General features: G+C 42.0%; 1 protein-coding gene and 1 long non-coding RNA gene across 5 annotated transcripts; one reads left to right on the top strand and one right to left on the bottom strand.

Annotated features, from left to right (window-relative positions):
- Positions 1-3,837: 3,837 nt before the first annotated feature.
- LOC111847403 (uncharacterized) lies at positions 3,838-6,130 on the bottom strand. The gene is made up of 3 exons (XR_002839105.1): positions 6,046-6,130; positions 4,443-4,578; positions 3,838-4,099 (listed from the first exon to the last, which is right to left on the bottom strand). It is a non-coding gene; the product is annotated as an uncharacterized lncRNA (long non-coding RNA).
- A 1,311-nt stretch (positions 6,131-7,441) lies between these two features.
- Positions 7,442-24,743, top strand: tfr1b (transferrin receptor 1b). Of its 4 annotated transcripts, none has more exons than XM_023818543.2 (18): positions 7,442-7,576; positions 12,002-12,049; positions 12,547-12,814; positions 13,298-13,484; positions 13,846-14,068; positions 14,162-14,284; positions 14,504-14,599; positions 14,824-14,963; positions 16,461-16,630; positions 16,790-16,909; positions 17,867-17,952; positions 18,041-18,104; positions 18,318-18,385; positions 18,473-18,528; positions 20,201-20,297; positions 20,905-21,129; positions 21,282-21,434; positions 22,022-24,743. In XM_023818543.2, the coding sequence occupies exons 2-18, from the start codon at positions 12,017-12,019 to the stop codon at positions 22,262-22,264; spliced, it is 2,352 nt and encodes a 783-aa protein (XP_023674311.1). In that variant the 5' UTR covers positions 7,442-7,576; positions 12,002-12,016; the 3' UTR covers positions 22,265-24,743. The 4 variants fall into 4 exon arrangements, with proteins under 4 accessions (XP_023674311.1, XP_023674313.1, XP_023674312.1 ...); XM_023818545.2 differs by lacking the exon at positions 7,442-7,576 and adding an exon at positions 7,758-7,802; XM_023818544.2 differs by lacking the exon at positions 7,442-7,576 and adding an exon at positions 7,958-8,122.
- The last annotated feature ends 196 nt before the right edge of the window (positions 24,744-24,939 follow it).

A 24,939-nucleotide genomic window follows, 5' to 3' on the forward strand; every position in this document is an offset into this window, starting at 1 on the left:
GTCTGGCAGTGCCGAACGGGGAAATAAATGACCGAATAAAGGCCAAAGTGTGAAAGGTGTCAAAGAGGGATCATGTTCACAGATATGACTATGATTTATGATCGCGTGTAGAAATTAGCAACGCAGTCTGGATTCTCCACCATACTGTGCCTTTTTGTCTGACTGACTGTCTGTCTGGCTCTCTGTCTGTCTGTCTTTCAATTTACTCCAAAAGCAAAAGAAAAAAAAAATCCCCCAGGTTCTGTAACCATAAATTTAACAGATGACACTATCATATACTATGAATTACAGCCAGTCCCCAGGCTGAGACCATCCACCTTACGGACAGCTCGTATTTACAAACAAACTGGCATAAAGTCTGTTATGTTTAAAAAATTGCATTATATACAATAGTTCGCAACAACGAACCCAATCACTACATTGTGATGCATCAGCAGTTTGTCGGCTTTCGGTACAGTACAGAGTGCAGTTTCTTTTATTATTAGTGCATTATTATGTTACTGTATTATTATTTTTCCGATAGACTTAGGCAACGGGTCTCATTCGTAACCTGGGGGTCACCTGTACTGGGAGGATTCCTGTGAAACAAAGACAGAAGGAGCCAACAACACACGCCGAGTAGGGGTGGGATTCATACACAGAACCTTACAGGTGCCAACTACACACACAGAGTAGCGGTGGGATTCAAACACACAACCTTACAGGTGCCAACTACACACCGAGTAGCGGTGGGATTCGAACACACAACCTTACAGGTGCCAACTACACACACGGAGTAGCGGTGGGATTCAAACACACAACCTTACAGGTGCCAACTACACACCGAGTAGCGGTGGGATTCGAACACACAACCTTACAGGGACAGTCCCACCTACAGAGCCACCAAGCCATAGAAGCTACAAAAGCAACATCATTGAAAGAATTATAGTAATACTATCCATATTACTTTTTAATCTTTATTTTGATATTATTGAACCAACTATTGCTATTTTTAGGTTATAATTGTAGCTGAGTTCCGCCGTTGCATCTACAGTGACGTTAATGAATCGCATGCTTGATGGGTCACAAATGAGCGTAATGTAATTATGCTGGGCAGCTGGTCACTGTGGGCAGAGGTGTGGGTCAGGGGGGGCCAGGCTGTATCGATAAAGAGGCTTTGTGCGTCCGGGCCTCATCCGCCACCCCCATCCCCCACTAGAATGTATCTGCAGCCCACAGGCTACGTGATTGTCGGTTGCAGCGGGCGCGAGGCTGGGCTTGGATGGGGGGGTGGCTCTGTTCCTGGGTGGGACCCAGATAAGGGCCCGTTCTTGGAACACAACTGGCCCCCTGCCTGCAGGGTCTGATACCATTCGGAGGAAGTGGGTAGGGCACCCCCCCCCCAACCCTCCCCCCGCCCCGCATGCCTGCTGTCCTGGCATCTGGGCAAAGGCCGCAGATGTGACTTTTTTTCTGATGGGGACCGACTTTTGCTGCCTCAGGGATTCCTGAAGGTTTGTGCAAACCACAGCAAAGGGGACTTGTGGGCCCAGTACTGTGTGGTGCTGGGGTCGGACTGGGAAACCTGTTGGCGGAGGGCTTGCTTGTTCCATGGTAAAAACGCTGAGCCCTGCAGGTAGCGGTGAGCCGTCCTCCAGAAGTTCAGGCCGTACGTGACGCTTAGCTGTCTGGGTACAGCTTCACATGCACCTGGGATGCCAGACGTCCTCCTGCAAAGAGAATCCCTTTGATACTTTATAACTGAAAAGTGAGGAAGAACACACAACGATGATGATGATGATGATGATGATGAACAGACTCTACGGATGAACAAAATTCCACTCAGATTATTGCCAGTGAAGCAGAACATATCTGGACTCAAAAACTTTGCACGTCAGGGAAACGTATAAAACTGACATTTTCTAGATAATTGCCGCAGAGGTGCTTCAGCAATTTATTTGGCTTTTGTTTGGCTAAATGTAAGAGCAATGATTGGTCAATCAGTAAAGAAGCTGATAGGAGCAAACTGAACAGCTACTGAAATATTAACATTTTCGCTATAGTTGGCAAAATATAACCATAGTGGTCCGGTTCATTTACACCAGGAACGTAAGGGACGCTCCCCTAAGAACATAACTACAGCAAATGTTTGTTATATAGCTTCAACAGTAAGTCCTGTTTACACAATAATATCTCATCCGGCAACATATTCACAGGACTAATGAATATTTATTGACACCAGGATGCCGTAAGACACTTAATCCAAAACTAAAAAGCAGAAACAAGAAACACAAGCTGCCAGCGATGTAAACCGAATCCGTGGGAGACACACTGGGCCAAAACACAAAGAAACGTTTGGTGTCTAACTCGCCTAGATGCTATTTTTTTCACTGCCCGGTGTGTGCGCCACTGTGGGTGGGCACAGCGTGGGGGGGGGGGGGTTGAGGTTAGGACTTTCCTATGCCCTCGCTAACCTCCCCTTCAGAATGAAAACTGAAAAATGTGCAAAGCGGACCCCGTACTCCGCTGCTCAAGCCCTCGATGTATGTTATAATCCCGGCTGAGCTGGCTGTACGTGGTTACATTTCTTTCATATTTAAAGACAAACAGGTTGAACTTGGTTCTAAACTGGTTGAAGCTGTTAAGCACAGTTGAAAGTGTAACTATCTTAATAAAACATCTTACATACTGCAAATTTTGTAATGTATAAGCTAGGCTGGGTTGCACTTTTGTTGCACACATGCATGTTTAGGAGTTTGAAGGCCGAGTCTTTGGCATTTCCAGATTGTGTGTGTTTGTGCCCTGGGATAGACTGGCATCCTGTCCAGATTGTATCCCTTGTGTGTTATTCTGCCTGGGACTGGATTTGGGCCCATTGAGACCCCATCCAGACAAACATGGCAGAAGCTGAATGGGTGTAAAGGTCACCCATCCATATTAGGTTAATGTATAGGCACGAGATCTGGTCCCTAAGTCTGTCTTTAAATCAAAGTTGTAGGTAATTGGGAACTGTAATAATACAGTGACACGATAAAATAACTACATACGGTCCTGTACTGTACCTGGAGTCGATAAACTGCAGAAGGTGGGCAAGGTTTTCATGAGCGTCACTAAGTAAGTTGTGCATCTGTTACTATGAACCATTGTAATTAACTCAAAATGTTAATATAATCTGCTTTATGGATATCTGTTAATAAGTACGAGTTGCCTGTAAGTCACACGTATCTTTCCTAACCAAAAGAAACTGTAGTCAGGAGTCATTTCCCTTCTACTTTCCATGAGAAATGTTTTCATTTGCATTAAAGGCTGGCTGGTGTGATCCTGAGTGTGTGTGGCTGGAGTGATCCTGAGTGTGTGTGGCTGGTGTGATCCTGAGTGTGTGTGGCTGGTGTGATCCTGAGTGTGTGTGGTGGGTGTGATCCTGAGTGTGTGCGGCTGGTGTGATCCTGAGTGTGTGTGGTGGGTCTTCACACGTCCGTAGGTGTTTCCTCCAGGTTTTACAGCTTCCTTGGGGTCTCCGCAGACATTGCTCCAGGTGAACTGGTTTTTTTTCTAAGTTGCCTTTAGCTTGCGATTGCCCTTATGTGTCTGTGCCCAGCAATAGACTGGCACACTAAACACCCTGCACCCTGCATGCTGGGACACACTCCAGACCCAGCAGGACTCGGCAGTGGATAGGAGGCTATGAAAACACTTACTTAGGCATTTATTCAATTTTTACTTCTGTTATCCATGAACCTTTAAGAGTATGAAAAGCTAAAAACTGGACAGAAAGATGGGGCCCACTGGGAACTGTATGAAACTACCAACAACTAACGGAGATCTGAATCAGGAAAATAAACTTTAAAAATGCTCATATTTTTATTTATGATTTATATTGCCATGGCAACAAACACGAGGAGCAGTGATCACAAATCCTAACACACCCGCCTTTGTAATTCAAGCAAGTACAAATGTGACAATTTTTTTTTCCAGAAAACAGCTGTTATTTGTCATATTTATGCTACCACTGTCCTTGTGATAACAGCCCAGACTGAAAACAGAATGGTCTCCAGATCACTACTGAAAGTCTGCTCAGATATTATAATCTGCTCCATCCTGTTGCTGTCCTGTCAGCCACCTGTGGACGAGAGAAGCAAATTACAGCACTGTAGGCTACCGGCACACAATTTTTGTCATGAAGGCAACGTCTTCCAGGACACACAGTCTTAATCCTACTTGCGGCTGCTCAGTGCCGCTGGTGTGGTCACATCAACATCCCCAGGAAGGGTTTATATCAGGTTTTTATAACGTGCAGTGAAATAAAGCAGCTGCAGCGTCACAGAATCACAGGGCTCTAAATGTGGCTAAACGAAAACGACATAGGATGGAGAACATTCTGGAAGCCCTGTTTTCCAATACTGCCAGTAGGTCACTGAGCTGGCTGGTTATTTATTTAATGAACTGCAGACTTGAGAAGTCACCTCCATTTGCCCAACGTCACTGCAGGAATCTCGCGTTCTTGGCCTGCTACGCTCACAAGTGCAACAGCGACGCATTGAAACGCTTTCAGTCTCCTTGCCATGCATGGGAATGACTTTTAGTTCATGTTCCTGGGGGCTGGGAAGAGATGTGAGAAAAAGGGTCGTTACTTGCACATTCACAACCGCAGCAGTGCTGCGCCTTTTTAAAAGTAGTGCAGAGGTTGCACTTAACGTGCAGGACGGAATCAGCACGTTAGCATGCTTCCTCGAAGATCAAATAAGGGACAAAGATGTCCTAGACCAAACAGTGCACAGTGCACAATCATGTCTTGGATATTCTGGTAGCTATCCTTAATTAATAATGACTCATTATTTGCAATTAGTGGCGACTCAGTAATCATATGGCGGCAATGTTACATTTATTTTAACTGCACATCTGACTTAAAGAAGCTGCCCTTAGCTGTGGTTCCATTACAGCTGCTAATATTTGTGCAAGATACTATGTAATATGAAAGTATCACATTGCAGAAAACTTGCAAACTGAATTATCCCTCCCTTTTTGTAAATATCAAGTTAAATGTGCTACATTGTTCCGTTCAAACCAGAAAATGTTTTAAATCATTGTCAAATTTCAGTTATTCATATTGTTAAATGAATGAACGAAAAATAAAAAAATAAGGCATCTTCAAAATTAAAAAACTAAGAAAATAAGTTGCATTCGAAATTTTATAGCCCCCCCCCCCCCCAACCTAAAAATAGCAAAATACCAGCAAAATACCATACACCGTGGTATAGTGTGTGGACAACTAACATACCGCCCAAGTCTAATCTCAACCCAGCCGACTACTGCAACCTTTGCAATATGACAATTTCATGCGCGTTACATGCATTGTCAATATTAAGATCGCATATCGTGCATGTCTGCAATTCTGTAATGTGATGGACTAGCCTCCTGTCCAGGTTGTATTATTCCAGGTACCAGAGAACATTTATGAATGTCAAAAATGATAGCGTTTTCCACAAGAATGTCTTGATTTTTTTGTATTTATAGCAATAGAGCACCTTAACCTATCTACACACATTTTTGGGTGGAAAAACCAATATCTTTGCTTTAAACACTACTTTCACTCACTGGTATAAGTCTATAATATTGGGAATTCGTATAATTAAACAACTGTCTTTCTAAGGTTGGTTAGCGTTTTGGGTGGTCTGATTCATTCACATGTTCATTTACACTTCATACTTACCTACCAAAATACAAGATCTAGTTAAATGCATAATTAAGATATATTAATTTGGATTTGTTAAAAAGCCTAATAATATGTTTCCTCAGTGGTGTGGTAAAACACTTGCATAATGCATGTCGAGGGCTGATTATGGGGGATTTCAGGAGGAAATCTCTCTTGCAGTCTTTTACCGTAAAAAAGACGGAACCATGTCTGCCTTTCAAAACATTGGAAGATATAAATAAGATGTGTTATAGATACAGAGAACTTGTATTCAAGTATATTCCTGAACAACATACCTGGACACTTAATACTTAAATTTAATTCCCCCCCCTCCACCCACAGAACTGCAATATTCATGTGTGAAATTCTTTTACCTTTGCTCCACATTGCAGTTCTCCACATTTCCGTCTCCCTTAACTTTCACTCAATGCCATGTACAGTTTGTAACCTTGGTGAACTTGAAAAAGGGTCACGTCAACCCAACCACAAAAGCAAGCCACTGATATGTCACTGGAGCATAGCAACTCATAGCAACTCATAGATTTAGTAAAAGCTCAGTTTTCGTTGGCAAATTCAGCAGTTCTTCAGCTTTGTGGGGACCCACTTTACAGCCCCATGTGTGAGATGCACATCTTGATTTCCCACAAAACCCAGGGCCTGAGATGTCACTTGAAATCATACAGGATCGACTGTGATAGAGCAAACCACCAGTTGTGGCATGACAGCAGCAGGGTTGCCAACTCTCACACATCTGGCAGACTCTCACGAAATAAATCTTATGGAAAATGTATAGTATTCCATTATAGACCTAAATTTAGCTGTATCAAAAGCGCTGGGGTGGTTTGCAAACCCTACAGACTATTTATAAGGTGATAAAACGGTTACATGCATGTATGTACATACTTCTCTCGAATTGAAAATCTCACTCCAATCAGCTGACCAAAGCTGGCAACCCTGCAGCAGCCGTACGGTCTACGTTAAACGACGCACATCTGGCTGGTTTCCCGCAACACCCCGCGCCTGAGATTTCATTTGAAATCATGCAGGGCTGACTATGCACGGGATAACGCTCCCCTAAACGCAGCAGGTCCGCTTTGTTTCCCTTCCCTAAACCATGTCCGCCTGCGGTGCATGGAACAACGATCGCCGAGACTAAATCCACATCCTCCTCCTGTTTTAAAAAATTGCCCTTGTTTTCACAGCTGCAGAGCCCTGAAATGAAACATAGGTTTTATTCCATCTGATTTTCCACCATGGTTTATCCTGAAATTTGCATGACTGGACCTAGAATTTATTTTAGACATAATTTGGAAGTTTTTGGAATGTAATTCAGTTAGCGGTTTGGAAGCACAGAAACCTTAGTCAACTACTCCTTTCGCGAGATCTGCTATTAAAGGTGTTTCAAGGATCCGACTTAATGCTAATCTATGATTCAATATTACAGAATATCAAACTGTAGTTTGCTTTGTATAATAAATTTTTGTTCTAATACGAACGCAGCATTTATTTTTTACTAGCCCGTCTGTGGTTATACCGGTATAACTACACGTGTAAGAATGATTATAAACGTTGTTACATGTCTTTGTAGAAAACTTAAGACTGCAGCCGTTGTGCATTTTATGTAATCAGTTGGGTAACCACATTTCAACTTTGCGTAAATGTCTTCGCAGGTAGATACAGTAGGGCTTCTGTGAACATCGGGGTTCATAATCTACTATTAATAGGCCTATTATGTAAACAGAAAAAAACTGAACCGAACACAGCACTTAGGCTGAGACCCCCAAGCGGAGAAAGGGTCGCATACGTCATTACTGCTGACTTCCAATAAAACCAGGAGTCTGAAAACGGAGACAGTGAGAACGGCGTCGCGTCTGCAAAGTGGATTGCAAGTTGCCTGTAGACTAGGTGAGAGGTATTTTCTAATTTAGTCGAATTAGTTGATTGTTTTAGTTGTTACGGTAAAACATTTTTTAAACATAAATATATGCAAGAACTGGATTTAATGTCAGACTACATTATAGGGTTTATATGTTTTTAATTTAAGTTGCTTTCTTATTTTCATATTGCTGCTGGAGATAACCTGAGTTTTGGGACCTTGCCGCAGGATATCTGACTATGACATATTCTTTTAGTAAGTTAAAAGCATGCATTTAAGCGAACAGCCAGCATGCGTTAGAAAAGGCACTTTTGACGCATTCTGTAAGTGAAGGAGAAATCGGGCAAAATCGCACGTCGACGCTCAGGAGCACACGGCGCGAAGCGGTCAGCACGGGGCCGCCGGGAGGCGGGGCCGGTGTGGTTGTAGTGCGCTGACCTTCAGACGGCTGCCTGGGCGGCGAGGGGTCGCGCCGCGGAGAGTCTGGGCGTCGTGTTCATTTTTAATCAGCAGTTATACCGCAGTTACCGCTTTAGGACGTTGTGTTTTAACTCCTCGCCGTTATTGAGAGTGAGGTAGGTATATTGTAGCTAGAATTAGCAGAAACTTTTTACTTATGTTGTCGAGTTAGTTTCACCTTGGTACCAGACGTGGTAGTTTATGCGATTATTTCTGTCACTTGTCTCTTGTTATAAAGTTCAACTGTATCCTCCTGAGACCCGACTTATTCATTTATGTCCATTGTAGTGGACATTGTATTTTTGCATTTAGTTTTTCACTGATGTTAGGAAGCATATTTATTCCTGTTGTGCACTAAAGAGGACATGCTGCGAAATTAAAAATAAAAATAAATTTGAAAAAATTTAATTTCAAGATATCTTATTTCCTCCAAAGACAAATAACCTACAATTGAAGGACACTTTTTTCCTTGGGTCTCAGGAGGATATAATACGGTGTGCATATACCACGTTAGCGTTGCATGGTTAAAGGTTTAAATTGTACTGAAATGTCACTGAGATCGTAAATTAACAGATGAAGGTGACAGCATTATTGTGGACTGTTTTACGATACCTTTGTGGAGAACGACCCGACCCGTCCCCTCAACCCGCTTCTAAAACCGCTCGTAGCATAAACTTTATGTAACATGACACAGGTACTGCGTCCTTTCTGCCAGCTATTCAGTACTTCACCGCTTTGCGTTGTACATCTATAGGCTTGCAGATTAATTCATTAATTAAAGTGCGCATCCACTAGGGAACCACAGAGCTTGGTTAATAAGAACCGCTCCTAATAACCGCATTGACCCCGACTCTTCTCTGGAGTAGCTCGGGAAGGCTGAGTCCGCTCAGCACGGCTTCCGTGTGACGCTCATATGATCTGCCACAGTGCGGATGAAGATGTGTCCTCGCCAGCCCCCTTTTCTTAAGGGGCTTAATACATTAATGTTCACATATTAGAAACACTGCGTTCCTGCTTTGATCATTTCTGGTACTTAAAATTGAACATTCCAGTCTTATTGTTAGCTAGTTTTCTTGCATCTTTAGTGTTTATTTTGCATCCTAAGAAATGTCTGTGATATCGTGAAGTTGTAATGCCCAGACTCTGGGAGATTTTTTTTTCTCGCACTCCATACTTGGACACCAGGTTTATGCTTGGATGCCCTGGCCTTAATTTCATCTGCTGATGTTATTCTGGTTTGGAATTCGATTCCCTTCTTCCTGGAGCATGTGGTCCCTGTGACCACCAGGACACTCCATAGCGAGTGTCCCCTTCATCTTTCCGATGGAGCTGAAATACCATGATTTTCTCTTCTGTACGTTGTGTTGTCCAGGCGCCCCCCCTCTCCCATATCCAGTAGTGGGTCGTATTTTTTTGTGACAGATACGAGCAACACTATAAATCCTGGTGCTGTTTTTGTATAGGTCACTCTTACCAGCATTTGCTACATGTGGAGGCTAGGAACATTATTGGCTGTTAGCCACTGTACAGTACATGAAGGTTAATGTGCCCCTACAGTGAGAAGGAATGCAGAGCACATTTAATATGGTGGCCAGCCCTTGGAAAGGAGTTTATTGGCATTTAATTTAGAACTGTTAATGGTCTTTTTTTTTGAGGGGTGACTTTTTAAGTGAATGAAGATTTCATCATTCTCTGGCAGGGTGTGGTGTGGCAGTTAGTATGTGTTTCCAAGCTGGGTGTAACACTGTACGTTTTGCTATCTCTTCTGCACATGTCTTATAGAAAGCCTTTAGGACTGATAAGGGGATGGGGATGTTGAATGCTGTTGCTATTGAAGAGATCAAGGGCTAAATTGAGTTTACCTGGACTTTTTTCATCTTTGAAGGAAGATTGGCATTGGGGCTAAAATTGTTGGGGCTAGGCTTGAAATACAGAGTGATCGGACCTAACGATGCCCTTGATGCTGTCTAAGTTGTGGGAGTGAATGGTGTAAAATCACCAGACTTTTCGGTGGAGCTGGGAGGTAAGAGTAGGGCCGTTCCCTTTTTCTAAGTTGGAGGTGCACACTCTCCATGCCTGGTGTCAGCCACACAGAAATCGGGTCTTTGCACATAGGGTCGACCAGCTTCAACCATGTTGTTGGTTTTTCGTTGGGACATCTCTGGTGGTTCTGAGTCAGAGGTGGTTCTCCTTTACCAGGTCACATGCTATTGACTATGACTGGCCAGACTGGGGGGGAGCTTAGACACAATAAAAGTAGACAAAATAAGGAGAAGTTCCTCTAAAGTCAGATGGCAGAGGAAGCAGGACCCTGGTTCTGTCCTTGAGGACAGATTTGTCAGCAAACTGCCGTATGATTAGAGATTTCGTTAATGTTTTTTCCTTGACCTAGTAAAATGACTTCAGGCTTACAAAATGGGCTTGGAAGTTGCTTAGGCCGTGTGATATTTGATATTTCAATAATAATGTGATGGATAGATGACTATTCTGTGAAATCTATCTGTGGGATCTACACTCACATGACCTTTTCAATAGTCTAGTGGACATAATCAAAACAATTTGCAACATCTAGAATTTGACATTTGCACCCACAAGTGGGTGATGTTATCATACCTTATCAGTCGCCATCTACTTTCATTGGCGTCGCCGGTTACTTTCTAGGTTCCCATTTGGTTACACCAGCCAGTAGTAGCTTTGAAGTGGTGTTTGTGGGCCTTGTCTCCTCTTTGATACAGTTTCTTATTATTTATTTAGCAGGCATTTTTATCCAAGGTGATATACATTCTTTAAGGGTCACACAGTTTCTCAAACATTCGGGGGTTAAGCCCTTGCTCAAGGGCCCAACAGTGAAAGTACTCTGCCAACCCTAACTGACAATTGAACCAATGACTTTCCAATAACGGGCACATTATCCTAGCCTGCTGAGCCACCCATCGCCCACTACGCTATCTGGTAGTAATCTGTAGTACAGGGGTCACCAACATAGTGCCCGCGTTATCCCCAAGGACCACATGAGTCACCCACGGACCTGTTCTAAAGATAGCACAACTCACCAGTGAGCAGCGTCTAAAATGTAATTTTATCCTGTTGCTATTCTTCTTTAATCCCATTTGTATTTATACAGATTTCAAAATGACAATATCTAAAAAAAAAAAGCATTTAAAACATGTTTATTATACATTAAGTTTAGGAGGGCATTTCAAACTGGTAGTTCTGCTGTAGTACTTATTTCAACACTGAGAAACAAAGATTGCTCAGGGGTCAAAGGATAATGGTTCATTGGCAGGTACGGTGTAGAAGGCGCGTCTCTGGTAGAAATGCATGCTAGTTTCTTCTCCTGTGAAGCAGTCGTTACTCAAGGTATCAATCAGTAGAACAATACTCACTTTGCTGTCAAGATTAATTAATTATTGCGTGCCAGCATTTCCTGTGCAATGTTACCATACTTTATGGAATGGCAGGAAAAAGTGAGTTTGGGAAGGGAAAATGAGCTTGTATGAGATTGTCATTATGCTGGTAGGTTCTGCCATATTATTTGTGTTCTTCTCAGGACACACAGGGCAGAGAGTCAGAGATTTGTGATGTTCCTCATGCAGGAACACCCCATGAATGATCACGGTGATGTTCCTTATGCAGGAACACCCCATGAATGATCACGGTGATGTTCCTCATGCAGGAACACCCCATGAATGATCACGGTAAAATCATCAGCGTTTATGTTCAGACATGGATCTAAATTTAGTATTGAAATATATACATTAAGCATGATAGTGCATCATCTGTCTGAAAACTTCAAAAAGGGAAATCTAAATTGTAAATTGGAATGGACTGATTGATCTGAATTGCTTTTTTCTTTTAAAAGAAAATGTTTTTCTGTGGTTATTAAAGAATTAATAGTTCAGTTACCTGTTGTGTCGGTGAGCTCACTACGTAGCGTTGTGAAATATTATTATTGTTAACATTCTGTTTTACCCCTTTCGTGTTTTTCCTTTCAGATTTGAGTAAAAGACATGGACCAAGCAAGGTCAACAATATCTAAAATAGTAAGCATGTTAAAAACTGTGATTATCAGCAGTTAATCAACATCGCTGATTCTGATTTTTTACTCAGTATTAATGAGATTATTGATATTAATGTAATGGAAGCCATGCTTAGACCCATTACATTTTTAGTAATGTTTTCCTGGAGAATTGATGGCATTTTGTATTTTTAATGTGTTTAATACAGTGCATGTGTGCATCTCTTCTGAATATTACTGTCAATATAGACATTGTATTATAAGTAGAATGCCAGCAGTGGCTTAAGGACGTTAGAACTGTTAAAATGATTTTTTAGATATTAAGCTCATATTAAGTTATATATTCTGAAGTTGCTTATTACTAGATATATTTAAGCTGATTTTTAAAATACTTTAGACATTAGAGGAAGGGTAAAATGCATGGTTCAGAGGTAACATGAACCCTCCAAATCAGTGGTAAATTTTATAACTGCTACGTCCGCTGTTGTTGGCTAATGCAGCTGCTGCGTCTCGCCCCTGCAGTTCAATGGGGAGCCGCGGTCCTACACGCGCTTCAACCTGACCCAGAACATGGAGGGTGAGAACAGTCAGGTGGAGATGAAGCTGTCCTCCGACATCGATGAAGAGACTGGGAACTCCGTGGGGGATCACTTCAGCCAGAACCACAACCAGAACCAGAACGGCACTTGGAGTCAGAAGCACATTCAGGAGATGTACCTGTGCAATGCCCGGCGAACCCCCCGGAACCTCTGCTTCATGGTCACCACTACCTTGCTCATCTTCATCATCGGTAAGAGACTGTCTACCTGTGGAAACTGCCCGTTACTGTTGTAGTTTCTTCTCCTTGGTTGGGGAATGAGGCAATGCAGTCGAGTCAGGGCTTTGTGGGAATGAGTCCAAAACACCAATCAGAGAGTGTTTCTCAATACCAAGAAAGTGAAGATCATACTTGTGTTCTTGGCAAGACCAGTCTTGCTGACTTACCTTCCAAGAACGAACTCGGGGCGCAATGAATCATGGGATTGCTCTCGTTTGGTGAGGATGCAACTAATGTATCCTCGATATTTGGGGCGGGGCAAGAACGACATCCGGGGGTTTTTACTGTCCTCTGTACTTCTGTTCTTGAGTATTGGACCTGGTCTTCGTCAATGGAAGATGATGTAAAACGGGTACATGACAACATAAGTACGGTCAAGTACGCATATTGAGAAACACCCAGAATCTGCGCTTCATCTGTGGCATAGTGACCTTTGCCACGTCTGCTGTCTTTCAGGATATCTCATTGGCTACCTAGCTCACAATAAGCAGGATAAGCAGGCCCCGAATTGTCCTGAGCATATTGTCAGTGACAAGCAAGACGAGGAGACGAGGGTCTACAGTGAGCCCGAACTGGACTGGGACGGCATCAAAGAGTTGCTGAAACAGAAGCTCAGCCCCAACCGATTCGACAGTGTCTTCAAGTCAGTGTACTTTTAACCTACGCTTTCTGATTTTCAGATTATTCAGATTAAAACATTACATTTTCCAAAGTCGTGGTCAGTTTTGCCACTGACAGGATTAGTGTAGGGCCGGGTTCCCCAATTCCGGTCCTGGAACTTGCAGATTTCCCTGCCCAAACACACATTATTCAGCTCACCAGCTAATTCGCAGGTTTAGTAGATGTTTGAGAGGGGAAATCTGCAAACTGTGTTGCAGGACTAAATCAGGGAACCCTGGTATCGGGCTTAACCTTACTGGACATTAAGGTGACATGAAGGCAGTGATTTATTCAGTCACTCCCTTTGCGCTCATTGCGTTGTGTTGTGCCCTCTCCCCATGCAGAGAGTTCTCCAAGGAGAGTCATGAGGCAGGCTCGGATAACGACAGGGCCCTGGCCTTGCAAATCAAGGCCCGGTTCCAGCAGTACCGCATGAAGCCCTGGACCGACGACCATTTCGTCAAGCTCCAGAACCTGCCGGCATCGGGTACCAACAAAATCACCATAGGGGAAAAGAAGCTGGAGCCTCGCGGTTACGCCGCCTACAGCGCCAACGGCGTGAGACAGGTGAGTACTGATGTGGTGCGGAGCCAGAACCACACAGCCCCTCCCATCCTCCTCTGAAAACTCGCCCCTGATCACCTTCGACCCACGTCCCAGGGCAGGCTGGTCTACGCCCACTTTGGAAAGGAGAACGACTTCATACTTCTGAAACAGATGGGAGTAAACCTGACAGGAAGTGTGGCTCTGGTCCGAGCAGGAAAGCTGAGTTTTGCAGAAAAGGTGAGTGAAGCTGGGGCTGGCTCACTGTTAAATGAAGGAAAATCATTGCTATGGCTTCTGCGTAAGGGGGTCATGGTGTTTATGCAATTACCAACTGAATAAATTGACCTAAATAAAATCATTGGGAATAAAAATTGTATTTATATGAAAGCTCTGGTTCTGTATACGTGGGAGAATCTGAGGCTGTGCTTGTTTTATTTATTATATATTTTCTTTCAGGTGGCTAATGCTGCAAAACACCAAGTGGTTGCTATTCTCATCTACCCGGATCCCGCTGAATACAGTTTGCAGCCCAACACGGAGCTTTACGGTCATGTGAGTGGCCACCAGGCAGTGGCTCGTGCCTGTCGACCCCCCCCCCTTTCCTTTGTGTGTCCACCAGAGCCAGACTGTAGCACATGTGTTAGCTTTGGGTAAATTTACTGGTAAATGGAACAAATTTTGTACTGCCTAATTTTTTCATGTGTCGTTTCCATCTCCTCTATTTCTGGTGTGTTACTCTATGTTTTGAAAAATTCTATGTTTTCCCCCTTTTTCAGGTCCACCTGGGCTCTGGTGATCCCTACACTCCGGGGTTTCCCTCTTTTAACCATACACAGTTCCCCCCGGTTCAGTCCTCGGGCCTCCCCAGCATCCTGGCTCAGACAATCTCTGCAAACGCAGCTGCCCAGCTGTTCCGGTGCGTTCAGACTGCTCAGATTGCTGTCTGCCCTTTACAGCTTCCATTATTCTAAATGAATTAGTTGTGAAGAAAATCATCAGTTTTAACTTTAAAATTCATATAACATATAATGTTTGTCCATCATTTTATACGGTCAACAACAAAACAAACAAAACAAAAATTTCTCGAAAAATTGTAAAACATAAAATTGAATAAATATAAAAGAAAACACCGTAACGCCTTTTAACCAAACATTCTATTAATGTCAGGCTAAAAGTAGTACATTGCAGTAGTACATTAATGCAGGAAGTACAGCCTCGCAGCCTCTTCTCCGGTGAGAAAGCTCCTTTTCTCATCATAAATGTTTAACGAGATATTATCGGGTTCCTGCTGATGCCCGCGAGTTTGTGTAACTGTACTGGCCATATATCAGTGGAGGCCGAGTTTTGACTGGCTGATCGGTAAGCTGACGCAGCAGAGAGAGGCTGCTGATGCGGCCACGTGCCGTCATTCTCCCGCAGCTTCCAGTGAAAAGGTCCAGGCTGATTATTCATCACACGATTCACACGCTTTTGTGCCTTGGTAGATGCGATTGCCCTCCCCCCCATCAACGAACTTCCAGCTTCCTACTTAGTAAATGATAATATTTTTAATTTGTTCAGAGGGTGTAATACTGTATTACAACAGGTCGCCAGTCTCCTCAGAGACATCTTTTCTCTTAATTATAATTATAGGCATTCAGGTTAGCTCAAATAAGTTTGTGTTGTATTTATTTTGTAGACTGTTGTATCCAAAGTGATGTATATTTGAGAATGCAAGGTCAGTCAGTCCCTGGAGCAGTTGTGGGCTAAGGCCCTTGCTCCAGGATCCAATGGTGATATCACTCTGCAGACCCTAAGATTTGTACTGGGAATGTTCAATGGACACAGCGTCCAAAACCAGTGAGCCACACACAACCACCAGCTGAGGTGTTGAGTGTGTGAATATTACTGAGCAGGAGGATAATGGATATTACATAGGTTACGTTTTTTTAAGGGAATAATTAAAAGGGGAAAGTTATAAAAAGGCAAATGACTGTCTTTCTGTGTCGCTGTTAGTTTTGGAAATAGGTCTGGAAAGTTAACTGCAAAGTAGCATGTTGTTAGGGCTGATATATTGTGGGTTAAGGTAGTTTTGAGACTGAATAACTTAAAGGATAGAGGTAGTTTGTGGGTAGCAGGTGGCAAGTAACCAAGAGAAAAATCATGGTAATGAAATTCTTGTTAAGGGGGAAATGCAATATAGGAATAAATCTGGATACAATATTTTGCAAGTTTCCATGTTCAGACACATGCCAGTCCTGATGTAGCTGCGTAACTGACCTTTGATTGCAGAATTGGAGTGATTATAAATGAGGAAGAAGGGGAATCTTTGCTCTGTGGACCAGCTGTCAGCCTCCTGGGGTCAAAAGCCAATGGAAATTTCCACATCCATTGGTGGTGCTCATTTCCGAATTGTTTTCAACCCCTGATGCAGGAATATGAATGGAAAGAATAGTCCGCCCAACTGGGATGAAGGCAGGCTTATGGGCGTCACCTATAACCTGGGCGGCGATAATGACACCGTCACTGTGGAGGTGAATAACAGCCTTGTGGAGAAGATGATTCACAACGTGTTTGGAATAATAAAGGGGTTTGTGGATCCAGGTACGTGGCAAGGAGCCGTAGGTCAGACCATTACCTATATACATGATGGATGTATTCAGCATAGATACCAATGTCATACTGTCTTGTATGTCTCCCCCCCCCCCCCCCCACCTCCAATTTAACTGTTTTCTCTTTCCCCACTTTTTTTTTCCTCATAAGATCGGTATGTTGTGATTGGAGCCCAGAGAGACTCATGGGGACCTGGCTTTACCAAGGCCACAGTGGGAACCAGCATAATGATGGAACTGGCTCGTGCCATCTCAGAGATGGTGGCGAACAGTAAGTGGGGGGAGGGAGGACGGCACCCTGTGAGACTTCACTGAGTCTTAGACGAGGGTCACAGTGCACAGGGGGGGCTGAGCACCAGCCTTTTCCTTTTTCAAAGCTGGCTAGCCGTAAGTAACCTTGATTGTTGGTTAACAACGTAGCTGCACATTATTGGGGAAATTGCATCTACATAAATAATAATAATAATAACAGATCTGAAAATTTGATAATTTGCTTATTTATTTAATTTAGTCACGGGCCTCCAAACCATTTTCGTTACCTAAAACTAAAATTTATAAGGAAACATTTTCGTAAACTAAAATAAAATAAGACTAAAATAAAACTAATTGAAATGATAAGTATTGCTTCCAAAACTAAGTGAAATAACAACAAATGTTGAATACTTTGTTGTAGTTTTTACTGTATTTAGCTAAAGTAATGATTTGTTTATCTTTACGCCTTGATGAAAATTGTTTGAGGAAACTTTATCATTGCCTTTAGATGTGCTCCAGGTATTAACGGTCGTTTCACCCATCTTGTGGACATTAGTGCATAATATGCACTGTGCAATCATGGAGGATTCTCTGAAGAGTAGACGCATAGAACAGCTCTACAACTTTCAATCCCCAGAAACAAAATTACTAAAACTGAAAGTGAAATAGAATCAAATGTAGCTTTCAAATAAAAATTAATAAAACATGTCAAACTAAATAATTAACTAACTAAACTGGATTTCAAATGAAATTGAAATGAATTTCAAATGAACATATGAAAACTAAATAAAAACCTATAATAACCCTTCCGTCCAGTGGATCAATACACCTCACCCAGAATCCCGTGCTTTTCCAACTCACTGCAAATATCCGGTAGCAAGTTTTAAATAATGGACAGGAACTTGTGGCTTGATGCTTGCAGGTGGACACCTTTGAGCAAGGTACTTAAGCTTATTTCTTATTGTCAATGGTGCAGATGGATTCAAGCCTAGGAGAAGTATTATTTTTGCAAGTTGGACTGCTGGAGAATATGGGAACGTTGGCGCCACCGAGTGGCTGGAGGTAAATATCTGTTATATTAATGCAAATATTTCAGTGTTGCCCTGGGTGGAGAGTGAGACATGAGAGTGCTTGTTTCTCTTTCTGCTAGGGGTACTTGACCACACTGAATCTGAAAGCTGTTTCTTACATAAACCTTGATGGGATAATTAGAGGTGAGTTATGGCATTTTTGAGGTACTCAGAAAGGTGTTTTATTTTTTCCAAACCTTAGGGGAAATTTATTTGCATACAGCAGCAGAGGGACATTAAGTGCACAGATGCAAACGCGAAGCGTGCGACTTAAGATGAGGCGTGAGATAATTGTGCAAATAGATAAGAAAATAAAAATAAATGCCCTGTTTAATTTTACCACTATTCCCTCCCCAGGAAAAAAAACATTCCAAGCATCTGGGAGCCCACTACTGCAGAGCTTGTTGGCGAACACTTTGAAAGAGGTAAAACATGACATTTCATCAGGGTTTAACTTCCACTCTCTCCCACGCGTGTTGTAATTTTCCCCTCTATACCTCCTGTTTGTTTAGATGAAGAGTTTGATTCAGTCTTCGGATTTGTCCAATGTTGACTTTCAAACAGAAAAGTAAGTAACTGGCCCCCTCTCACCTCCAAATGTATAAGTAAATAGGTAAAATTTATTTATAAAGCACTTTTCACAGACACAGAGTCACAAAGTGCTGTACAAATATATGCCATTAAAAATTTGAATACCAAGAGGAATATAAAAAAGAAACATGAGTACTAAAGACACCTGAAAAAATATATTACAGAACAAAGCCCAAGCAGCGTTAACTCAGCTCTTCAAAGGCCTTCTTAAAAAAGAAAGTCTTAAGATGTATTTTAAAGGACAAAGCTAAAGGAAGAGCGTTCCAGAGTCTAGGTGCAGCTGACTGAAAAGCAGGATTCCCACATGTCTTAAGTAGTGTACGGGGGACGACTCGAAGGTCTTGTTGACCTAAGAGCCCGGCTGGCTGTGTGGCATTGGAGTAGACTCCCAATATACTTAGGGTAGAGCTCGACCATGCAGCGCTTTATAAGTGAGAACCAGGATTTTAAAATGAACTCTAAAAAGAACTGGCAGCCAATGCAGAGAATACAAAACTGGAGTAATATGTGCTCTCTGGTCAGTCTGGGTTAAAAGCCTAGCAGCCGCGTTTTGTATTAACTGTAGCCGAGAAAAGAGAGATTTGTTCAGACCTGAATACTGAACGTTACAATAATGTAGACTGTGATGGTTCTGTCCCTTTTTACTCAGAAGATGCATTCAGTTAAGCTTGCACGACAGAATCATATTTTGTTTTTTGTGATCTGATAACGCTTTCCATAACGTGTGACGCGACCTTGCAAAACAGCGCTTGGATTTTACTTCTGTTGCATGAATGAGTGACTGTATGGAGGGAAATCCCGGACATTATTCAAAAGGAATTATTAACAGAAGTAAAATCCAAGCGCTGTTTTGCAAGGTCGCGTCACACGTTATGGAAAGCGTTATCAGATCACAAAAAACAAAATATGATTCTGGCCATGCATGACTTTCCCGTCCCTTAGTCACCAGTTAGCGCTCATAGTGGCGGTGTTAGGCACTGCCCATTAAAACACATAGGGAGGGGAAACGTTACCCCAGCACGTAAAAAAAGCCGAAAACGTGATCACAGCACGTTTAAATAGATTTTATGTCGTGATGGCTGCACGAAAATTCGTGAGATCGGGTTGAACAGTTAGGATGACCTGATAGTGCATGTCAGGGAGGACACTGTGAGCTACTTCAGGTTTTACAAACCACTTACAAACTGAAAGGCTAAATAGTTGTTCTTGTGAGTTCAATCGTTTGTTTCCACGTTAAAAAGACTCATCCAACTGTTTCACATTAACATTAGTGACACGTGCATGATTGCTGGATATTGACCAATCAGCACACAACAAAAACTCATAGCTTAAGTGAAATCCAGGTCCTTTTAATTGAAATGGTTTACAAATCCTATCCTGACATGGATTATCTTGTCACCCTAGTAACACAGATCTGAGACCATAATAATCAAAACTTACATAGACTAGCTGGTAAAGAATAAGCTGTTGTTTTACACAGGTAGCACATATAATATGAGATTGACTCTGGTTTTATGTCTTTCTCTTGTACAGAGATAAATACTTGGCAGTATAAATGGCTTCAGTAAAATTGCACTATAAGGGATTCTGCTGATATAATGTCTGGCTTTGGCTCATGTGGTACAGTGATGCCGTTTCTGTTATTCCAGCCTGAAACCCATGAAGGTGGACGACGCCGCTTACCCATTTGTGGCCTTCTCTGGCATCCCGTCCATCTCCTTGTTTTTCACAGACGACAGAAACGGGGTTAGTCTGCAGTGCCCCACCGTTGCTGCGTCGCTGTTGGCCAGAACTCAATGCAACTCTACATTGAGATGAAATTGTATTTTCTGGCCTGGTGCTGAATTATAAGCACAGCTAATAAAAATGAATAACGGTAATAGGTCAGGGTTTCTGGGTCAGGATATTTTTTTAAATTATTATTAATAATAATAATAATAATAATATTGTTGTTATTATTATTATTATCATTATTGTTATCAATAATAATAATCACAATATCATTTAGAATTTCCTGCTGAGATCAATAAAGCTCATTTTAATTCTAATTGTTACTTTTACTACTTCTACTGCTACTACTGAAATTCCTCATATTTATAAAGTATCAAGTGCTTATATTTAGTAATGTTCATTCTTTGATTACCGAAATTGGTTAATATTTTATAATACAATATAAAAACAAATTCTCAATCTGATGGATGAATGCAGACTGTATGAAATGACCCTTAAACTCTTGTATTTTGAACCTCTTGCATGTATTTAAAAGCGACTGTGACAATCTGTGGAGGAATGCATTTGACGACTTTTGAAAAAGCACCTTTTTAAAAGAAGCTCCTTTGACTTCTGCCATCAGGATATCGACTACCAGTATTTCGGCACAGTGGAGGACACCAGGGAGAAGCTGGACAGCATCACCTTTCGCACATCACAGATGGCCGAAATCGCGGCACAGATAGCTGGAAACATGGCCCTCCGGCTGGTCCACGACCGCCTGCTCAGTCTCGACATATCCAAGTACAACTCGCAGATCCGTGCCTTTGTGATTCAGATCAACCGACTCCTGTGGCAGCAGCAGAAGGTACGTCACGTCTCCGGGATGGGTGGGGGTGAGCAGGGAGACTTAAAAAACTAACAAACAAATATACGTAAAGTCACTGTAGCATTCTTCAGTCACTGTATGCCACACTGTGAGGTAATGCAAGTTGGGCCTTCCTGTGTCTGATGTCCCAGAGTGGGAACATACCCAAGACCCTTACATCCCAGTGGCTGATCAGCGCTGCTGGATCCTTCAGCCGCGCGTCGCACAACCTCATCAGCGACATCCAGAACAGCGACCTGGAAGATGTGGAAATGTGCCGGATCATCAACGACCGCATAATGAGGGTAAGGGGAGAGCAAAACCAGAATCCCACCCCAGCTGACGCATGGCGAGCAGGTGGAGATGCTGCAACTGGGTCTTTAATCCAGACTGGAAATAAGCCGCCCTTAGGAATTTCTGTTTAACTGGGAAGTATGGTTTTCAAGCGAAACGAAATGGATTTCACATGTAATTCTGTAATACTCAAGTGATAATTCTGTAATTAAATGGCTAACTGGAAAGGGAAAAAAGCAGGAAATGTATCACTAACTTCAGACACCTGGTGCATTTCACATACTATCCCAACACACCTGACAACAAGTAAGTTGCTCTGTATTTTGTATAAAAAAAACAGGGATTTGTGAGCAAATCTGTGTGTTGGAGTGACTGGATGAAGAAAAACTTTCAAACTTTCAACGTAAAAAGTTTCAGTTGTGCTGCTTCCTGATTCATGGAGCCATATCATTCTTATCCTAAAATAATTTTCTCCCTTTTAATTTTTTAAAGATGTTAAGGCTTATAATTAGGGCGACCTCTAGCGATCATGCAGTGGAACATAGTTTAATGCTTCAGCGTAGGTCTTAATTTCTGTCATTTTTCTTTCATCCTCCAGGTGGAGCACAACCTGCTCTCGCCATACGTTTCGCCAAAAGACACTCCGTTCCGCCACATCGTCCTAGGCTCTGGCTCGCATACGCTGTCGGACCTGGTAGACCACCTGAAAAAGCTGAACCAGGGTCCGCAATACTTTGACGGGGACTGGTTCCGTAACCAGTTCGCTCTGGCTACCTGGACCATTCAAGGCTGTGCCAACGCCCTGTCAGGGGAGGTGTGGGAGAAAGACAATCAGATCTAGACCTTTGGCTGCCCAGTACCTCAGAGCTAAACACATGACTCTGATACACCTTTGAAGTTTCCTGCTCAATCTGTCTACCTTCTGAGTATAATTTCCACGCAGTATTTTAAAATTCCAGGCTCAGATAGTAAAATCGTCTAAATATTTCAAAGGAAACAGGGCAATAAAATACACTGACCAGTGTTGAATCATAATATATAATATAGAGAGACAAACAAATTCTATCCTGAGATACCCTAAACGACAGTTACAGTTTTCTTGTAAAATTAAATATTCTATTAAGGGGGAATTGGGAAGATTTCTTTTTCGTCATTACCCAGATAAGAGTTTTTTTCTATTTTCAGGTATATTTTACAGACTAGTTTCTTTAGGTTGTGTTGTATTTTTTTATTTCTTGAGTTAAGAAGCCCAAAAGAAGTGCTGAAGTAGTAAATGATCCTGAAAACATTGAGAGTGAAACATCTTTACTGTTCCCGAAACGTACCTCGCAAAGACAAACCAGATGAAATCTACGTTGCCATCAGACTGGAATTTCATTTAAGAAAGCCCTTTATACCATGTTACAACTCGGCGATCTCAGTCTTAGCGGAGAATGTCTGTCTCTACTCTCCGAAGTTGGCACCGAGTTAATATTTGATGGTATTTATTTATCAGGGTTCACTATAAATGTTGTTTGGCGTCTTTTTAATGTGTAATTATCGGAAGCAGTGCCTTCCATAACTGACAGTTATACTGTCGACTTCACACAGCAGCATCTGCTACGAAATGAATTGTTTGCCAAAGGTCATTAACAGAAACGGCCGAAAAAGAGCATAATGTTTGGTTCGTATTAGGTTTGGTTTCAAAACTATAAATTAACCCTAAAGCCCCTTGCCGGTTAACTCTTCAGGCAACATAGGCGGCCACCTAGGGCACCATATTCGGAGGGGGCACTGACTTAGTCTGCCAGTTTCACTTTGCTTCGGACTGGAGGCGCTGAAGCTTGCTTGCATGGGTTTCGACCAGTACTGGTGATGGACACTGGTCTTTACAATCTAGGACGACATTTAAAAAATAACAATGAAGTAACAGGTCTCCATGCCGAAAACGGCTGTCTCTGATATTGGCTTTTTTGGTAAAAAAAAATATTTCTATCCATAAACGATTATCGGAAGCAGTGTCTTCCATAATGTGACAAAGAAGGTAGTTTTTGCCTACCAACGTGTATAAATCGGGGGCAGTGACCCTCATATTTCACTGTAGGGTGTATATAATTATCGGGGACAGTGTTTCCCATAACTGAGATATGCTTGAGCTACAGTGGCGCGAACCTTCGCCTCTGGTGCAGGACGGTGACAGAAAAACAAAATGCCGTCATTTTTATTTTATTTTTAGAGAACTTATGGAGAATACATTTCCGAACCATTTGCGGAATACGCCATCTGTCCGTAATGAGCCGATGACTAATAAATTGTGGATGTTTCCGGACTTAGAATCTAAAGATGTCAATTGCTTAATTTGTTTGAAATGTATGCATGTGTATTGTTGACTCTATTACAGTAGTTGTACATATGAAATGAACACAGCCTCGAAAATCCTTGAATTACATGGAATCTTCTCTATATCCTCGCACATTCTATTTCATATCGCATTTTTCTTGCGTTAATTCTAGGGTTGCTGCTCTCATTACTGAAATGATCATACTTTAAATGTCTGTATTTAATTGTTATAAAAATTCTATTTTTTCCTCCCCCCGGAAGATAAGTTGATGTTGAAAGCGGCAGTAGTAGCCTATATAGTTGTGCGGGGGCGACCTTAACTTACGTGGCTGGTTCATTTTGAAGTTGATCCTAAAGTAAATCTCTCAGATTTACTTGTATGAATAGCTTTTAAAACCTGGGACGTTCTGTAAGTGTTTTTTTTTCCTTTCACGTTGGACATTTTAAAGCGAACATAAATTTAAACCCGTTCCGTATACGCATTTCACTTGGTGCCTTTCGGGGGAGACTGAATTTCACTGTCGGGCACGAGCCCTTTCGCATAGTCACTGCTTGATTTGCAGAACAGAAGCAGCTGCATTATAAGACAAACCAAAAGAGCGGTATGACATACTAAGAAGATGTATTGAGTTAGGCAGTACGCTAGCTAATCTGAATGTAGTTAACTTAAACTCTTCTTATACCATTTTTTGTTTTGCGGCCTCATTTTCCAAAATCCAGTGAATGCGATGCGGATTGATTTCTAATAGTCTAATCAGTTGGCGCATACATCACGCATTTTAAGCAAACTGGTGAATGTTTATTTAAAATGCCCGACGGTTTTCTTTCTTTTCTGATGAATTGTTATAAATTTTTGTTTTATCAGTGTAAAAAAAATACATATATGACCGTACTGATATTTTGAATGGGGGAGGGGTGCATGTGATTCTTTCTGAATGTTTGTGTGCGTGAAAGTGTACCATTGCATTTGTTTTCGGCAATAAATATTTACACCGCTGTCAGTAGTTGTAATTATTCTCTCATCGGGTATTCTAAATTATAAATACATAAATTGTAAATACAACTTCAAGTATTAATAATTACGCATTTTACATGCAGACTAGTCTGGACTAATGAAATATGAGTGTTACCTCATCCAAATCTAAACGCTACTACATTTCTACATACTTGGTTGTAGTTTCGCGATGTGGCCACATT

This window comes from Paramormyrops kingsleyae, chromosome 21 (assembly GCF_048594095.1).
Source record: "Paramormyrops kingsleyae isolate MSU_618 chromosome 21, PKINGS_0.4, whole genome shotgun sequence".
NCBI classification, from domain to species: domain Eukaryota; kingdom Metazoa; phylum Chordata; class Actinopteri; order Osteoglossiformes; family Mormyridae; genus Paramormyrops; species Paramormyrops kingsleyae.

Coding starts and splice junctions, on each gene's coding strand:
- tfr1b (XM_023818543.2), top strand. CDS start 12,017: ATGGACCAAGCAAGGTCAACAATATCTAAAATA. Junction 13,485..13,845: donor CGATTCGACAGTGTCTTCAA/GTCAGTGTACTT, acceptor CTCCCCATGCAG/AGAGTTCTCCAAGGAGAGTC. Junction 18,105..18,317: donor CCTTGATGGGATAATTAGAG/GTGAGTTATGGC, acceptor TTCCCTCCCCAG/GAAAAAAAACATTCCAAGCA.